This window comes from Hyperoodon ampullatus, assembly GCF_949752795.1.
Source record: "Hyperoodon ampullatus genome assembly, chromosome: 12".
NCBI lineage: Eukaryota > Metazoa > Chordata > Mammalia > Artiodactyla > Ziphiidae > Hyperoodon > Hyperoodon ampullatus.
The window spans coordinates 82,184,782-82,201,417 of record NC_136925.1 but is presented as its reverse complement, the minus strand read 5'-3'; the positions used below and the strand labels follow the sequence as shown (position 1 = coordinate 82,201,417).

General features: G+C 40.9%; 1 protein-coding gene across 1 annotated transcript in view; it reads right to left on the bottom strand.

Moving 5' to 3' along the window:
• Nucleotides 1-16,636, bottom strand: part of SLC22A3 (solute carrier family 22 member 3) — a gene marked incomplete at its 5' end in the record, with an annotated part of 81,659 nt that overhangs the window by 41,515 nt on the left and 23,508 nt on the right. Inside the window, 4 exons of the mRNA XM_079716070.1 lie at nucleotides 1,243-1,360; nucleotides 2,205-2,373; nucleotides 4,046-4,200; nucleotides 6,562-6,665. Coding sequence (XP_079572196.1) covers nucleotides 1,243-1,360; nucleotides 2,205-2,373; nucleotides 4,046-4,200; nucleotides 6,562-6,665 — 546 coding nt within the window. The remainder of the gene's footprint in view (nucleotides 1-1,242; nucleotides 1,361-2,204; nucleotides 2,374-4,045; nucleotides 4,201-6,561; nucleotides 6,666-16,636) is intronic.

Below are 16,636 nucleotides of genomic sequence, written 5' to 3'. Positions count from 1 at the left end.
ATGCTACAAAAGAAAACAATGTTAGCAATATTAATATTAAACATTTAAAAATTCCTCTTATGGACTTCCCTGGTGTTGCGGTGGTTAAGAATCGGCCTGCCAATGCAGGGGACACAGGTTCGATCCCTGGTCTGGGAAGATCCCACATGTCACGGAGCAACTAAGCCCATGCGCCACAACTACTGAGCTTGCGCTCTAGAGCCCGCGAGCCACAACTACTGAGCCCACACGCCACAACTACTGAAGCCTGCGTGCCTAGAGCCCATGCTCCACAACAAGAGAAGCCACCACAATGAGAAGCCCGGGCACTGCAACAAAGAGCAGCCCTGCTCGCCGCAACTAGAGAAGCCCACGCGCAACAACGAAGACCGAACTCAGCCAAAAATAAATAAATTTAATAAATTAAAAAAATTATTATTAAATATTCCTTTTATCATAATCCTCTGTTATTCTGCATTCACTTAGTCTTTGCAGCTAAAGCAAAAATCATATCTTTTTTATATGTTATTCTCTAATTATTCAGGCGTTGCTTCAAATACTCGTATATGTCTTCGGCTGCATATCAAATCTTTGAAAAGACAAGAATGAGCTTTTAATACACCACCCCCTTTTCTCTTAATGCAGTGACACAGAGGCACCCAAAAAGCCTTTGCTGGAGGAAGGAAAGACGGGAGGAAGGGAGGGAGGGAGGGCAGACTATTCAGCGTGTGTAAGTCCAAAGGTTGAAATAGTACATTACTGCCCAAGCTCTGGTTGGCAGAGATAATACTTCCAAGACTAAACTGAAAGACAAATCTTTAGACTTAAATTAACTGTCAAGAAAAGATTTATAGTTTGTCCAATTAAGATGAATGAATGATGAATTACTATGGGGCCTATAGTAGTATAGGTGATAGTATAGTAAGTATATAATATAGTATAGTATAGTATAGTATAGTATATAGTATAGTATATATAGTATATTAATATATACTATATATATTTATATATACTATATAAGTATAGTAATTCAAGTAACTTGGTGCAACTATTAAAATATGGACTAAATGACCAATTCACCTCAATTATAATGCTATTACAACTTCACAATTATTTCTTCTTTAATACACCTTATGATTCTTCCCAAAGTTTTTTTAAAGTCAAAGTAAAAATGATTAGTCATATATTTGATAATATGTGCATAAGTGACAAATTAATTCACCCACTTTAACAATACTTGTTACTAGTAATATGTAAGATTACCTCCGAGTAATTTGGCGAGAGATATTTCCCATTGCATTTCGCAATGCTCCTCAGAATTTTTAATGCTTTATCTCCTTTCTTCCGAGTAATCAGCCAGCGGGGAGATTCAGGAACCACCCTGGTGAGAAGAAGTCTTTTTTGAGTTATGCCTGCGAATCTCAAAACTTAAAAGTTTATGACTTGAATTGCTCTATCGAAATGGATCTTGCGATCAGATACATGTTTCAGAGATTCTGAGAGCTTAGAACTGGCTCTTTGAAACACAGATTATCTTTGCAAGTTTATAACGGACGGGAAAAAATGCTCACTTGATAATTGAATCATTGCTCATGATAAAAATAATCAATATTACATTGCTCTTGCAAGAAGGCTGTCTTAGAATATACAGTCCTCAATTACAAAGATGAAAAAAACTGGGATTTAATGAACATTTAGGAAAAGGTTAAGAACCCAATTTACGTAAACTGGCTTGCTCATACATTAAAATTAAATTAGAGGATGATTAAAATATGTTCATTCTAATAAGAAAAAAATGCATACACCTGTAGCTTTCTGACAACTTGATTTTCTGATTCTCTTAACATTTTCTTATTCCCCTGAGAATTCCTGAGTCACATTAATTTGCTTAATAAAACATACAGAGAAGCAAATCTTGTTCATTGGATTTAAACTGCATGTTGAAATACTGGCAGATATGGTTTGTTGCCTTGTAGTTTTCATAAAAATATTAAAAAATAATAAAACATAATTAATACTCTATTTTAAAGGTGTTTTTCAATTTTATTAATTTAATAGTAACTATTAGTCAAAAACCAATAAAAAAGCTCTGGAAATTCGCAAAGCCCATAGCCATTCTGGAGATGTTAGAAAATCTCGCCTTCATTTTCATGTTGGTTTGGAAGCATAGATTCTACATTTCTGTGGAATAAGAATAAATTTGATAATGACCAAAACCACATTACCAGTAATAAAGGAGGAAGAGGAAGTTAGGCAGTGTGATGGCTAGCTGGATCCCTTGCCAGTTGGGGATAAAGTAGGCAATTCCAGGGAGAATTATGATTCCAAGGGTGAAGAACATTTGAATCACTATTCCCACAATCCTCCTTTGTTTTGAACCTACTATTTCTGTCACTGAAGGAAAACAAACAGAGAGGTTAGGGAAGCTCAAGATCAGCTCCAAAACAAACAAACAAACAGAGACGTTACACCTGTGACATCTATCCATCAGCATCGCTAGAATACTATACAGGACTCTCAAAGATCCCGAAGCTTCCATAGGCACTGACCTGATGGGGATGTGCTTCCCAGACAGCTCAGGTCCCTTCCTCTCCCCCTCTTCTCTGCATTATCAACAAGCATGTGTTATCCTCCTACACACCCAGCCCAGCACCCTTCCGGGTATACAAAGAATATATGTGCTGGTTTTACGAAAGCTTAGACGATGACTATTTTGAAAAGTAATTGTAATTATCAAAACATAAATATAATCAAGTGGCTAGATTTTATCACAGTCTTTAAAGATTTGCATATTACAGTCTCTTTAGGTGATTCATCAGGAACATTAGATTCTACAGATAAATTTTTCACTATCACAAGATAGTTTCTATCAAATGATAATTCTTTCCACAGTGCTGGACCTTTCATTTGTGTGATATTTCTTTTAAAATCACATGAGGAATTTTACTGCTGGCATCCTTTCCTCCCCTCCCCTCCCGCTGATCTGTTTCTATCTGTCCCTAATTCCATTCTGATCATCCTGGCGTATGTTACCTTATTGCTGCCCTAAGATCACAACTAGGAAAACTCACATAGACTGGGGTCTCCTTAAAAACGCTTCATGGTCCAAAGTTATCCCTTCTACTCCAGCCATCAACCATCAGTCCCCCCAGCTCTCTCTCTCCTTCCTCGCCCACAAAAAGATCTTCAAAGGGCCCCCAAAGTGGGCACCCCAAAGAGGGGTTGTCCAGCAGTAACAGAAGTGAGTTAAAGCCCACAGATCTGGGGTGATAATCAAAGAGGAGGTTTCACATTTCCCTGGTCACAGATCCACCACGACTTTGAGTGGGTGCCTATTCCAGACACTACTGGAAAGGTAGCAGCCAGGACCTTCCCCAGTAATAGGAGCAAAGAGAAGTTTTTCTTTCCTTCACACTCAGACGTCCAACTTTCTAGGTATGGAAGATAGCAAAGGGTTACCAATGAACTTCTCATTTTCAGGTCATATCTCCTGCACGGCAAAAAAGTTCTCCACTTGTGTGGAAGGAATAGAATTAAGGAAATAATATTTGAGAGCACAGCAATGTTACCTCAAACTGTATCACGGAAATACATGGAAAATGCTTTAAAAATGTTTCAAGGGGGAATTCACTGGTGGTCCAGCGGTTAGGACTCTGTGCTTTCACTGCTGAGGGCCTGGATTCAATCCCTGGTCAGGGAACTAAGATCCCACAATCCACATGGCACAGCCAAAAAAAAACAAAAAAAAAGTTTCAAGGAACTACTGAAGTTTTTCTAAAGATTAATCTTGAAGAAAACAAAGCAAGAAACCATGTGATAACAGTATGGCCGTGCTAGAAAGTGGTTCACCCCAGTATTTGGTGAGAGTCCATATTTGGTTCCCAAAACAAGATGGAACTTTAATTTCTAAAGAGTCAGCATCTTGTCCCTGCATCCTCCCATTTGCAGAAATAACGTTGCAGCAATGAAGCCTCACCACACTCGCAGGAGGAAGGCTGACCAGCGGCACTTGTCACCCACCTAACCCTGGTTCTCAAACAGACGAGGAGGCGTAGCCAGGTCTTACCAATCACGTAGCAAGTCATCCATGTCCCCTTTCCAAACACGCCTTGTAGGAAGCGGAAGACCACAAACACAGGGAAATTGGGTGCAAATGCCACCACAACACCAGCAACGCCAACACCGAAACAGGATATTAAGTAAATGACCATTCGGCCGTACCTTTTTGAGAAAGAGAAAGGATGAGGTTACCTTAAACGTTTACTTCAACACAATGAGAAGACTCTCACTGGAAGTGTTGTTAAAGGAAGTTTAAGTGCAGAACTTGTGTCCTTTATAGGTTCATTATGACCACATCAAGGATTGCTGAAAATGCTATGCTTTGTTTTATAGCAAAGCCAGGGCAAATAAAAACATATGCCTCTGAAATGACATTACAAAATTAAGGCATGGAATGCATCCTTTGGGAATGCAGTTTCCAAAGAGATGACCCTCTCCATCACAACGCCTCTCCATCACAACGTTCTTTTCCCATAGTCACTCCAGTGGCACAGCTTGGACACTTCCTAGCATTTCTGTGGGTGGGGTCAGAGAAGAAAGGGACAGAAAGAAGCTAAAATGGTCCTGACAGCCAGGAGGTCCGGCCTTCTGGCTCAACCATCCACCAGTCATGCGACTTTGGGTGAATTTCTTAAGCAATTCAAGACGCAGGTTTTGTTTGTTTGCTTGTGATTTTTTTTCTTTTATCTTTTCTACAGTGAGGTTGTAGAGACCAAACTGAGATGCGAATGTGAAAGCTCTTTACAAACTATCAAGTTCACTATACATGTGATTTGTTCTTAAGTTTCGTGTTTTACTTTCACCATTTACGTAGCCATTATTAAAGCACTTAGGCAAAAGACACAGGTCACCGCAGGCAATATTCTGAGAGTCTGATGCTAAGGGGTTCAGTATAGCTGTGCCAGATTATTGGCTGGTGAAGCCCTGTCATCCATGACCTTTGAGAGATTTGATTCAAAGACATTTTCCCGTAGAAATTTCCATCAAATTCACACAGCATCTTGCTTCAGAGTGGAGACACAAGTAGTCTCGGTTTCCCTAGGTTTTTAAATTCACTCTCTGCCTTTCTCACTCTCCTCTCACAGATACATGACCTACTAAATTGCTTCTGTCTGTTCCTTCAAGAATATAAGAGACTGAAGGAGCTGAAAGACGGTCAGCCCCGAGGTGAGGCAGCATTATTCACGGCTCTGTCTTCTTCCTCAAAGGACCGGGTCACATCTGAGGACAGATGCTCAGCCCCTCCTGAAACACAGGTAGGAAAAGCCCCCTCCTTCAGTCAAGTTACTTTAGTTGGAAGATACGTTGATTGGCTGTGAAAGAGAAACATGCCGAAGAAGCAAAACCTAATGCTTAAATTAGGAAGCGTAACAACAAAATGAAAGAAATACATATTGAAAACCTATAACTCAATTCCAAATGGCAGCCAGTTAGGAAAGAGAGGGTTGTGTGGGGAAAATTAAGGAAGGAAAAAGGAATTGAAAAGGCTGTAAGGAGAAACAGTAGGGAAGACACAGACGAAAGAGAGGGAAAGAGCGCCAGACACAGAGGATTAAGGAGAAAGTCACATGCCGAGGAGGGCTGGGGGACAACACAGGAAAAAGAAGACAGGGGAAGGGACAGGAGCCAAAGGGTCCACCCATTTTGAAGCCCTGGTCTGGTCAAATGCAGACCACCAACTGCCTACAGGATTGGGGGCATTTTGTCTTGAATTCTCCAATTAACTGCTGTTCTCAGCTCTGCAAGAGGCACTCCCAGCCCCGCCCACTGCGAGCACGACGACCCACTGACGCTGGGCTGGAGTGCTGGGAGCAACAGTAAGCCAGACATGGAGGACAGAGAGAATTGTTAAATCACTGCAAGTATGTTCATCCTTAGAACTGGGATAGAGGAACAGTTAAACAGGAGCACAATAACCTACATCAACAATGTCTGAAACGGGGATATCTGAAGAGAGAGCGCGACTGTCTTGAATATATACACTCACTTTGTGTCTGCCATTAACTGGGGTATTTGTGGATGTTCAAGAATAGATCAAATTCTTTTCATGGTTTTTGGAAAACTTTTTTTTTTTTGCAGAGTTTTTCATTTGTAGAATAAATACAAAAATTGGTTTTAATTAAATGAAACAAATTTGTAAGGGGGCGACCTTATGCTGAAATTAATCAAACCGTGATCAGCGAGTTACTGAAGCCCATGGAATCACCTCCACAGCATCCAACCAGCCCGCCATGGGCCCCGCCATGAAGTCACGGCCTTGCTGCTCTGTGTTCCCTCTCGGAGGCATTCAGACCCAAGGGGAGCAGTCCCAACCATCTGTACAGTTCAAGGGGTGAGGAGAGGAAGTTTACGAAGGAAGGAATTAGTGCAGCCAAACAGGTATGAATGTCATAAGTGGAGGAATTCAGATTTTTTTTCCAAAATTAGCAAGAATACTTTTCTAATAGTTAACATGAAACACCTTCGTCTCCATAGGTACACATCATTGTCTAGATGTAAACTGGCTGCCATACCCATGCTTACCTGTCCGCTGCATAGCCCAAGGTGAATGCCCCGGCCAGGAAGCCCAGGTTTAGGATGGCTTGTGTGAGGTCCAGCATCCAAGCATTGACACACACGAGGTCAAACTGGGAAAACAAAGAAAACACATGGGAGACGGAGACATGTGGCAATGCTTACCCTCAAGACACCTGATCATCTGTCCAGACCAATGATCCTTAAACATTTTTGCTCATATGCTCCTTAAATAAAAATTTTAAGTGTATCACATAGGTATTTTTACAGTGATATATAAACGTCTTCTTTATCAGTTTCACTGTCTGCCATGGATGTAATTTTCAGTACACTACAAATGCTGACATTTTAAAGTCATTCTTTCAACTGTATCTGATAAAGTACTATAGCCACGTGACGCCTACCATTATCCAGTGAAAACAAGTTCTTTAATAGCCTAAAATTTGACACTAATCTGTTTTCTCTTTGAATTCTTATTTTCATTCCCACATACATATATCCTAATATTTTATGTAGAAAATATTGTGTTTTGTGTTAATGTGTATTATGTTAATGCACAGGTAAATAAATACTTCTGCACGTAATAAATTATGTACATAAATTGATGTTTAATTAACATTTTTTTCTGTGACAATGTTTCTAACTATTAGAATCCTTTCTGATTGGGTTATAAGTTACTTTTAGAACACAATTGACAAAAACATAACATATGATGAATCTTGAAAAAGAATTATTACTCAGAAGTAAAATTTTGTTGGAAATGCACTGCCCCTTTTCTAGAAGAATGTTAAAAAAGCCCGGGGTTTTCCACTTAGTTCATGTAATCTGTGGTTGAAGATTATTTATTACTAGAATGAGTTAGGGCTCAACATCTATTCTATTCCTGTTTTTCGTTTTTATAAATTTATGTGCCAAGAAAACTTGTCTGTATAAATAAATTAATGGGAACGGAGAGAGTTTTGTTACAGTATTGTTACTCAATTCTTTTGCTTCCTTCTCAATGCCAAGATTTACAGAACAATCTATCATCAAAATTATTTTTAACTTTTCTATTAACCAACATGCCATTTAAGACTCCTACAGTCTTGCTGTCAGGAAAGAAATGGAAACCACCAGACTTACAAAAAGTTGTTTAATCAAATCATTCGGGTCATTTACTTTCTTTCTTAGTTACTTTCTTACCAATATTCCAAACTGTCCCACAGTTTGGTTCCCCACAGGTTTTAAAACCCCAGGTCAATACATCATAGTAAGATGGAAGAGAGGTAGGAGTCCTTCCGCAAAGGGGGAGAACGATATTAGGAAAAGACCTGTATCCTCATCATGCACATATCCTCAGACAGATCCATTTTGGACATATGTGCGTTGAGGCTCTGAAAACTGATTCCCTTCAAAGTAGCCAGGCCCTCTACCTTGTGAGTTTCTCTGCACACCTCCAAATGGTATGCTTGCCCCAGTGTGAAGACCACTGCTCTAGACTGTAGCATGATGAGAAAATTAATGTTGTTGGAATAGGAATTGTGAGTGGTCTTATAGACACATATTCATAAGCAAACTGTAATAATATTTATTTATAAAACCTGACTTGTCTTGGTTCTACAGCTAATGATCTGTCAACTAACATAGCTGGAAAAAAAAACTGGGGTCAGTAGTAGCTGGTTCACTTCATAGACTTACTGAAAGGATTTATGGAGATTAAAGAAGTAAGAATATACACATATATGCATAGTAGTAGTAACTTAAAAGAGATTTATTGTCAATGTAGGTACTGGTTTTCCAAAGCACAGCAATTTCATTTTAAGTAAACTTGCAGATGATTATTTATCTGAAATAATTTCCCATTAGAATTAAACATATAAAGGATGCAATTAAAGTATATAAAATCTCAGAGGTCAAACAGGTGATTTAACCACCAGAGAAAGCATTTTGACACAGAAAAATGTCAGCCAGTGTCAAATATAACGTCTCAAAGAGTAGAATTTGCTTCCTCCAGCTGAGCTTCAGATAACTTGGTTAACTAAAGATAAAGGAATGCTTTTCATAGATGACACAGCAAGGCCCAGCAAGAGCTATCCTTTTATGAACATATTTAGCTGCTTTTGAATTGTGTGAATTAAAATACCCCTAAGTACTCTTTAAACACAAAGATATTCTCCAATATAAAACCAGTGATCTTGGATTTCCCTGGTGGCACAGCGATTAAGAATCCGCCTGCCAATGCAGGGAACACGGGTTCGATCCCTTGTCTGGGAAGATCCCACATGCCATGGAGCAACTAAGCCCATGCGCCACAACTACTGAGCCTGTGCTCTAGAGCCCGCGAGCCACAACTACTGAAGCCCACATGCCTAGGGGCCATGCTCCGCTACAAGAGAAGCCACCGCAATGAGAAGCCCGTGCACTGCAACGAGGAGTAGCCCCCGCTCTCCGCAACTAGAGAAAGCCCGCGCTTAGCAACAAAGACGCAATGCAGCCAAAAATAAATAAATAAAAAAGAAATAAATTTATTTAAAAAAACAGTGATCTTTTTCACTCTCCCATAAAAGAAATTGTCAAAAAGGATTTTTTTGTATTTTGTATCACAACAAAATTAATTTAAAATAAATGTTTAAGTGGTTCAAGTGCTATGATAACTTAGTTTCTAAAGCACTATGATACCATCCAGACCACGTATTGTCAGTCCTCTATACTTTGTTTTGCATCTCAGGTGCTGGAGGAGTGGAAACTACAGTTCTCAGAATCCTTGCCAGCAGGGGTTCTGTTTAGGTTCTGCCAGTAGGGGGCGCTGGTGCAAGATCAGAAGGCAGGTAGTGGGGATTCTGCTTCTGGCTGTGGCAGCGGCACTGGCTCCAACTGTAGCAGTGACAACAGTCAGTGCTTTTAACCACTCCCCGGCTACACAGGGGCAAATGGACAGGATCCACAGGCTCTGTAATGCTGTGGAGCGGGGCAGGAGCTCTGCAGGAGCTGTCCTTCCTTGCTTTTCTAGCCTTTCCAAAACAGCTCAAACCCAAATCCTTTTATTCAATCCCTTCCCGCTTGAAATACCTAGCCTAGTTTCTCTTTTTAGGACTGGGAGCCTGCCATCTTTCAAAAGCACAAAAGAATATAAACAAATTACATACCTGTAAAAGAAATGCACACAAACACACATCTAGGTTCCCAGTAGGGAACAGACACTGCAGTCACAAGGATGGAAGGGCTTGGTTTTGACTTTTGCACGTACAGTCAGGAGTCAGACCCCTGCCTCCCGGGGCTGGTGCTTCCTAATCGGCTCTGAGCTCGCTGCCTGCTGCCAAAACAGCTCTGGGTCTGAGATATGTTTTTGTGTCTAGAGAGAGGTTGGCATGTACCAAAGCCAATGAACGTCATAGGCTGAAGACCTTTTCCTGAAATAAAGTACTAAAAGCTGTTTGTAGTTACCAGGGAGACCTAAAACCCTTCTCTTGTCAAATTTAACTAAGTTTGAATCAAAGACACAAGCATTTACGTCTGTCCTAAGGCAATCTACCAAGAACAAGTGAAGCATCTCCTTTTTTTCCCCTAAGTGTACATATTTAAAGTTATTTTTAAATGCTCATAAATCCAGGTGTACCCATCCCGTTAATTTTCGTTAAAGTCACTTTTATTTAAATTTCAAGTCATTTTTACACAAAGAGAATTACTCCCCTTGGCATGAGCAGAAAGCCAATCTGAAAAAAGATTCAAACAACTGTTCATGGAATGCTGGAAGGGATCACATTGCTTCATTTTGCAGAAAGCACAACTCTAGCCTAATTAGATACTTTCGAAGAGCTTCCAACCAAGTGATTTTTTTAGCTTTTCCTAGTCATTAAAATCCAAACAGACATTATGTTAACTTGAGTTGTAATGATAAAATGCTGGAGCAGGTCATTATCAGATCTATGCTCAAGTTTTGATTTCTAAATTATCCTTAGAACCAGAGTAACAGAATATCTTCAATATACAAAGGCCAAAGGTAGGAAATAAGGTAAAAATAATGCAGGGATGCAAGAGACTTAGGACCTCAGGAGGGGGCTTGCCCTCTCCTGAAACCACAGGGAATGACCCCTGATGACCGGCAGCTGGCTTTGCCATAGATGTCTTGTTTAGCCTTCTTGAACAAATTCTCACGTGAGAGATTCTAAGTTTAGAGGACATCACAGTATTTGACTCCAGTGTGCCTTTGGTTTGACCACTGGGAGCAGGGTGCCTCTGGTTACATTTAGCACTGGCCAGACAAACACACGTCGACCCCCATGGATGGATTCCATTTCTAATCAACAAGCCGCCATCACAGAGCCTAATAATGGTTAAAAATAGTGTAATCATAAAGAAAGTCATTTGGGTTGGGTCTCCATGAGGGGGAAGGACGTCATTATTAAGTCTAGTTTTAATGAAAATTTCTTTAACATGATCCGATAGCATTATTTGGGTATCTTAATACCAAAAAGTTAATGCTTTTCTGATCTGTATGAACCATCGTGATGAGCTGCAGGTATGAAAACTAATCATCAGGTATTTACAGCTTCCAGTGGTGTGCCTGGCTTCATGCAGATAAGTCTGGGAGCAATACCAGTGATAAGCAGGCTTTGCTTCTGCCTCTGTGAGGAGCTTATTACACGGCTTAGAGAGCCAGGACCAATCCATGGGCAGCAAATGCAGAGGAATTGAGGTCTAAATGGAATGGGATTGACTATAAATGCGTGAGGGCCTCAGGGAAAGAAAGGACTGCTGGGACCCAGAGCAGTCAGATTCGTGAAGAAGGTGGGACCTAAACAGATCCTTCAACAATGAGTTGCATTTAGAAGGAAAAAAAGGGGGAAAGAAGGGTACTGAGCAGGGCGATGGGCAGCCTAGGCTCAAGGACAGAAGCGTGCGGGCCAATGAGGTTCAGATCTGCCTGCAGCAGTGGAGGCGCCAGGCTCAGGTTTGAAGCCGAAGAACCACTTGTGTCTGCGCCCCCCAGTGGGGAAGGGGGCACAGGTCCTGCAGGGACAGAGTTTCTTATTCAGGAAACCAGAGGCATCGAGAGAGCTCACAACAGGGAGGAAGAAGTTCTAAAAGCTAGAGGAAGAGTCTGGAAGGTTGCAATGGAGAGGTCCAGGGCAGAAGCCCTGGTCCCGGGACAGAACGAGATTCCAAGGAGGTGATAGCGAGACCCAGAGACGAGACAGGAAGCCCAAGAGTCTGCAACGATCACCTAGAACAGGTGACTTCACCGGCATCAAGAGGCACCACTGGGGCTTCCCTGGTGGCGCAGTGGTTGAGAGTCCGCCTGCCAATGCAGGGGACGCGGGTTCGTGCCCCGGTCTGGGAGGATCCCACATGCCACGGAGCGGCTGGGCCCATGAGCCATGGCTGCTGAGCTTGCGCGTCCGGAGCCTGTGCTCCGCAACGGGAGAGGCCACAACAGTGAGAGGCCTGCGTACCACACACACACAAAAAAAATTAAAAAAAAATAATGATAATAATAATAATAAATCTCACAATGAGCTTAACCATCCCCTTTGAGAAAAGTCAACACGTGATCTTCTCTGTCCTTTGGAGAGAAAGACAGACTCCCCTTCTCCCACCTCCCATATGAGGGCCTGATGTAGAAATTTTTAAAGTCTGCCATCTTGAGATGTTAAGGATCTCCTGATACATATTACTGTCCATCAGGCATTCCTTGAAGAGGAATTCTAGGATAGAGGAGGCCTATTACATCTTTCTAGATTTCACTTTCTGTGTTTCAAATACCTTTTCTCCTTTTGGAAACTACAGTTGCCAAAGATTTTCATAATCTAGTCAGAACATAGAGTGCCATGTACACCTTTTAAAGTCTGCTAAAGCCCATACTTTCTAATAGAACACACTCTTATGACACAGGCAGCCAAGCTGAAGAAACACCAGCAACAGTGCCACATAAAAATTGACTTCTCCGGAGTATAAAAACTGGCCTACAGAATTTAAATCTATGGTATTTTTCCACTTTAACACACGTCTTTTTTAATCTTCTAAAAAAATCATTGATTGTGACATGAATATTAAAAAGCCATGTTCTAATCCTATTACACTTTTTTGACTTTGACACATCAGTCTAGAATTTTCTGAGCCTTAGTTTTGTTCACACGTCAAAACTCAGGATACTGAACAGACAGTCTTGAGGGTCTGTGCTTTCCTGTTCTGATATTTTCTGTCCTGTGAACATGGAATGAATGTTAGAAACACCAGGTGACTCATATCAGTAAAACAATTACTATTAGATTAGGAAAGAAACAAAATACTGACACAATGAGAAATTTTAGAGGAGACACAGAACATTATATAAACCAATAAGAAAAGCAGAAGTTATTGTCAGCATAAGTCAACAAATGACCACGAAGTTTAAAAATGGCAAACTGACTCAAACAAACAAAAATCTCTGTGCCAAGGGGGCTTCCCTGGTGGCGCAGTGATTGAGAGTCCGCCTGCAGATGCAAGGGACAAGGGTTCGTGTCCCGGTCTGGGAAGATCCCACATGCCACGGAGTGACTGGGCCCATGAGCCACGGCCGCTGAGCCTGTGCGTCCGGAGCCTGTGCTCCACAACAGGAGAGGCCACAACAGTGAGAGGACCGCGTACCGCAAAAAAAAAAAAAAAAAATTCTCTGTGCCAGAGAATATTCAATGGAGAAAAACAGTCTCTTCAGCTGTGGTGTTGGGAAAGTTGGAGAGCCGCATGTAAATCAATGAAGCTAGAACACACCCTTCACACCATACACAAAAATAAACTCAAAATGGCTTAAAGACTTAAATATAAGACAAGACACCATAGAGCTCCTAGAAGAGAACATAGGCAAAACATTCTCTGACATAAATCACACCAATGTTTTTCTTAGGTCAGTCTCCCAAGGCAATAGAAATAAAAGCAAAAATAAACAGATGGGACCTAATCAAACTTAAAAGCTTTTGCACAGCAAAGGAAACCATAAACAAAATGAAAAGACATCCTATGGACTGGGAGAAAATATTTGCAAATGATGTGACTGACAAGGGATTAATTTCCAAAATGTGCAATCAGTTCCTACAATTCAATAACAAAAAAGCAAACAACTCAATTGAAAAATGGGCAGAAGATCTAAATAGACATTTCTCCAAAAAATACATACAGATGGCCAATAGGCATATGAAAAGATGCTCAGTATCACTAATTATTAGAGAAATGCAAATCAACACTACAATGAGGTACCACCTCACACAGGTCAGAATGGCCATCATTAAAAAGTCTACAAATAACAAATGCTGGAGAGGGAGTGCCGAAAAGGGAACCCTCCTACACTGTTGGTGGGAATGTAAATTGGTGCAACCACTATGGAGAACAGTATGGAGGTTTCTCAAAAAACTAAAAATAGAGTTGCCATATGATCCTGCAATCCCACTCCTGGGCATATATCAAGACAAAACTATAATTTGAAAAGATACATGCACCCCAACGTTCATAGCAGCACTATTCACAATAGCCAAGACATGGAGACAACCTAAATGTCCATCAAATGGGTAAAGAAGATGTGGTGTATATATACAACGGGATATTACTCAGCCATAAAAAAAGAATGAAATAACACCATTTGCAGCAACATGGATGGACCTAGAGATGATCATACTAAGTGTAAATGAGACAGAGAAAGACAAATGCCACATGATAGCTCTCAGATGTGGAATCTAAAATACGACACAAACGAACATATCTACGAAACAGAGACACGCTCACAGATATAGAGAACAGACTTGTGGTTGCCAAGGGGGAGGGGGGATGGGAGGGAAGGATTGGGAGTTTGGGGTCAGCAGATGCAAACTAGTATATCCAGGATGGATAAACAACAAGGTCCTACTGTAGAGCACAGGGAACTATATTCAGTATCCTGGGATAAACCATAATGGAGAAGAATATATATATATGTACAACTGAATCACTTTGTGTACAGTAGAAATTAACACCACTTTGTAAATCAATTATACTTCAATAAAATTAAAGTCTTTGTGCCAAAACTAAGCTTTCTCAGCAGCCTCTGCAGATGGCCTCTTCCTCCGTTTGTGTCTTGTGTTCACTTTATTTTTTGTTCTCTCGGTGGTTTGTAATTGGGAGCAGGAATAAGTGGGATTTGACAATAGAATTATTTTCATAACATTTCCAATTGATTAGAATCAGGAAAAGAGCCTTGAGAAAACAATCTCAGGAGAGTCTGGGCCAGGATTTTTGGTTAGAGCACTTCAAGGAAGTCTGGGACAATGGGGTTATTGACTAAACTCCACCTGGAGAACACTGCTCTGCAAGTGTTTCCCTGTTGTGACTGCTGAGTTTATAATTATAATATTTGACCCAAAGCGCAGAACAAACTTTGTAATCTATATTACTCCGAACACTATTTCTAGCACACACACACACACACACACACACACACACACACACACAGTGTATTTCCCAAAGTCCTTAAGATGCCCGGAACTGCCCTTGTCCAGGTGTTGGGGGTGTTAGAAGGAAGGCTTGAAAGGCATCTCAGCTCCTTTCCCAGGACTGAGATGCACGTCGACTCTGTTGGTTCCAGGGCACAATTAATGTGTCATCCAGGATTGCCATTCTAGTTCCTCATGGACCCAAGACCACATTACCATTAGTTGTTCAAGGTCCCACACTGAAAATCTGTGCTTCTTACTACATTTTAAAAACAAATTGTTTTTCCTATGATTACTTGGAGCTATTGAAACAAACAAAAAAAATGTAGATGGACTTCATGAAGACCCTGTTTTAAGGCTCCTTAAAGCGGATGTCAGGGAGGGTAGTGCCTTGAACACACATTAACCAAATAAGCAAGACACAGCAATACAACCGCTCAGCAACCTGGCCATTTGAGTCTACACATCCAGGTGTTCAGGTGAATAAATACAGAGATGATGTCTCATCGTAGGTACTCTGGCAGGCTTCACATCTGGAATCTAGTGGCTGAAACTTATTTTTACTGACCCCTAACATTTACTGAGTACCCTACAGTCAAGCTTTCAATTCGTCGTGTACACCATCTCATTTAATCCTCCCAGCAACCCTGTGAGGTAGACATGATTATTACCCTCATTTTACAGATGAGGAAACTGAGATCAGGAAGATGAGGAAACCAGCTGGAGGTTACATGCTCGTCAGCAGGTGGGGAGGAGGCTGACCTGAAACGTCTAACTCCTGAGTCCACCCCCTCTGACACCCCATATGCCACGACCTGCCACCCTTGCAGCCTCATACAAAGAAGTGCAGTTTTAAAAAGTTGCTGGACCTAGAGGGGTGGGATAGGGAGGGTGGGAGGGAGGGAGACGCAAGAGGGAAGAGATATGGGAACATATGTATAACTGGTTCACTTTGTTATAAAGCAGAAACTAACACACCATTGTAAAGCAATTATACTCCAATAAAGATGTAAAAAAAAAAAGTTGCTGGAATATACGTTCTTCATTTAAGCAGGTGCAAGAGATCATTAACTACTTTTACTTGGATAGATGTATTCTGCAGCAAATATCCAAAACTCTCTTGTTCTGAGATTTTTTTTTAAACCCTTGGCATTTTTCTTTAAACAAATGTTTAATAATTACTTAGACTTCATTAAGCTCTCTCTTTTCAGTAAGTGAGCTACTTCCATCATATTCTTGCCAACTGAATATTGCCTCATGCTTGCAGTAAAATTTTCTGCTACTGGTATAACGTTAAAAAAATGTTGGTATCACACCATACTTTTGCTTTCTCTTCAAGCATTACTCTAGTTTTATATTGCTCTTAGAACCAACTGCTTGAGTACAAGAGGTATGCATCTTGGTCCTAAAATTATGTTTGTTTTGCAAAGGAAGGAAGGTTCTACAGTAGAGTGTCACCTTGACTGTTTTGTCTTTTTATTGGCTCAGAGTAGGCTAAACAGCAGGAAAACAGATCATTGCTAAGACTGCACTTCTTATGTCGAAATGACAGGGCATTTCCGAAGGGCGGTGGTGCTGACTGGCTGCACTCACGTGGATCTGGCTGTTTGTGAGACCCCGCGTCATGCCACATCAAAGGTCCAGGTCTGGTCTGATAAGTTTCTGGA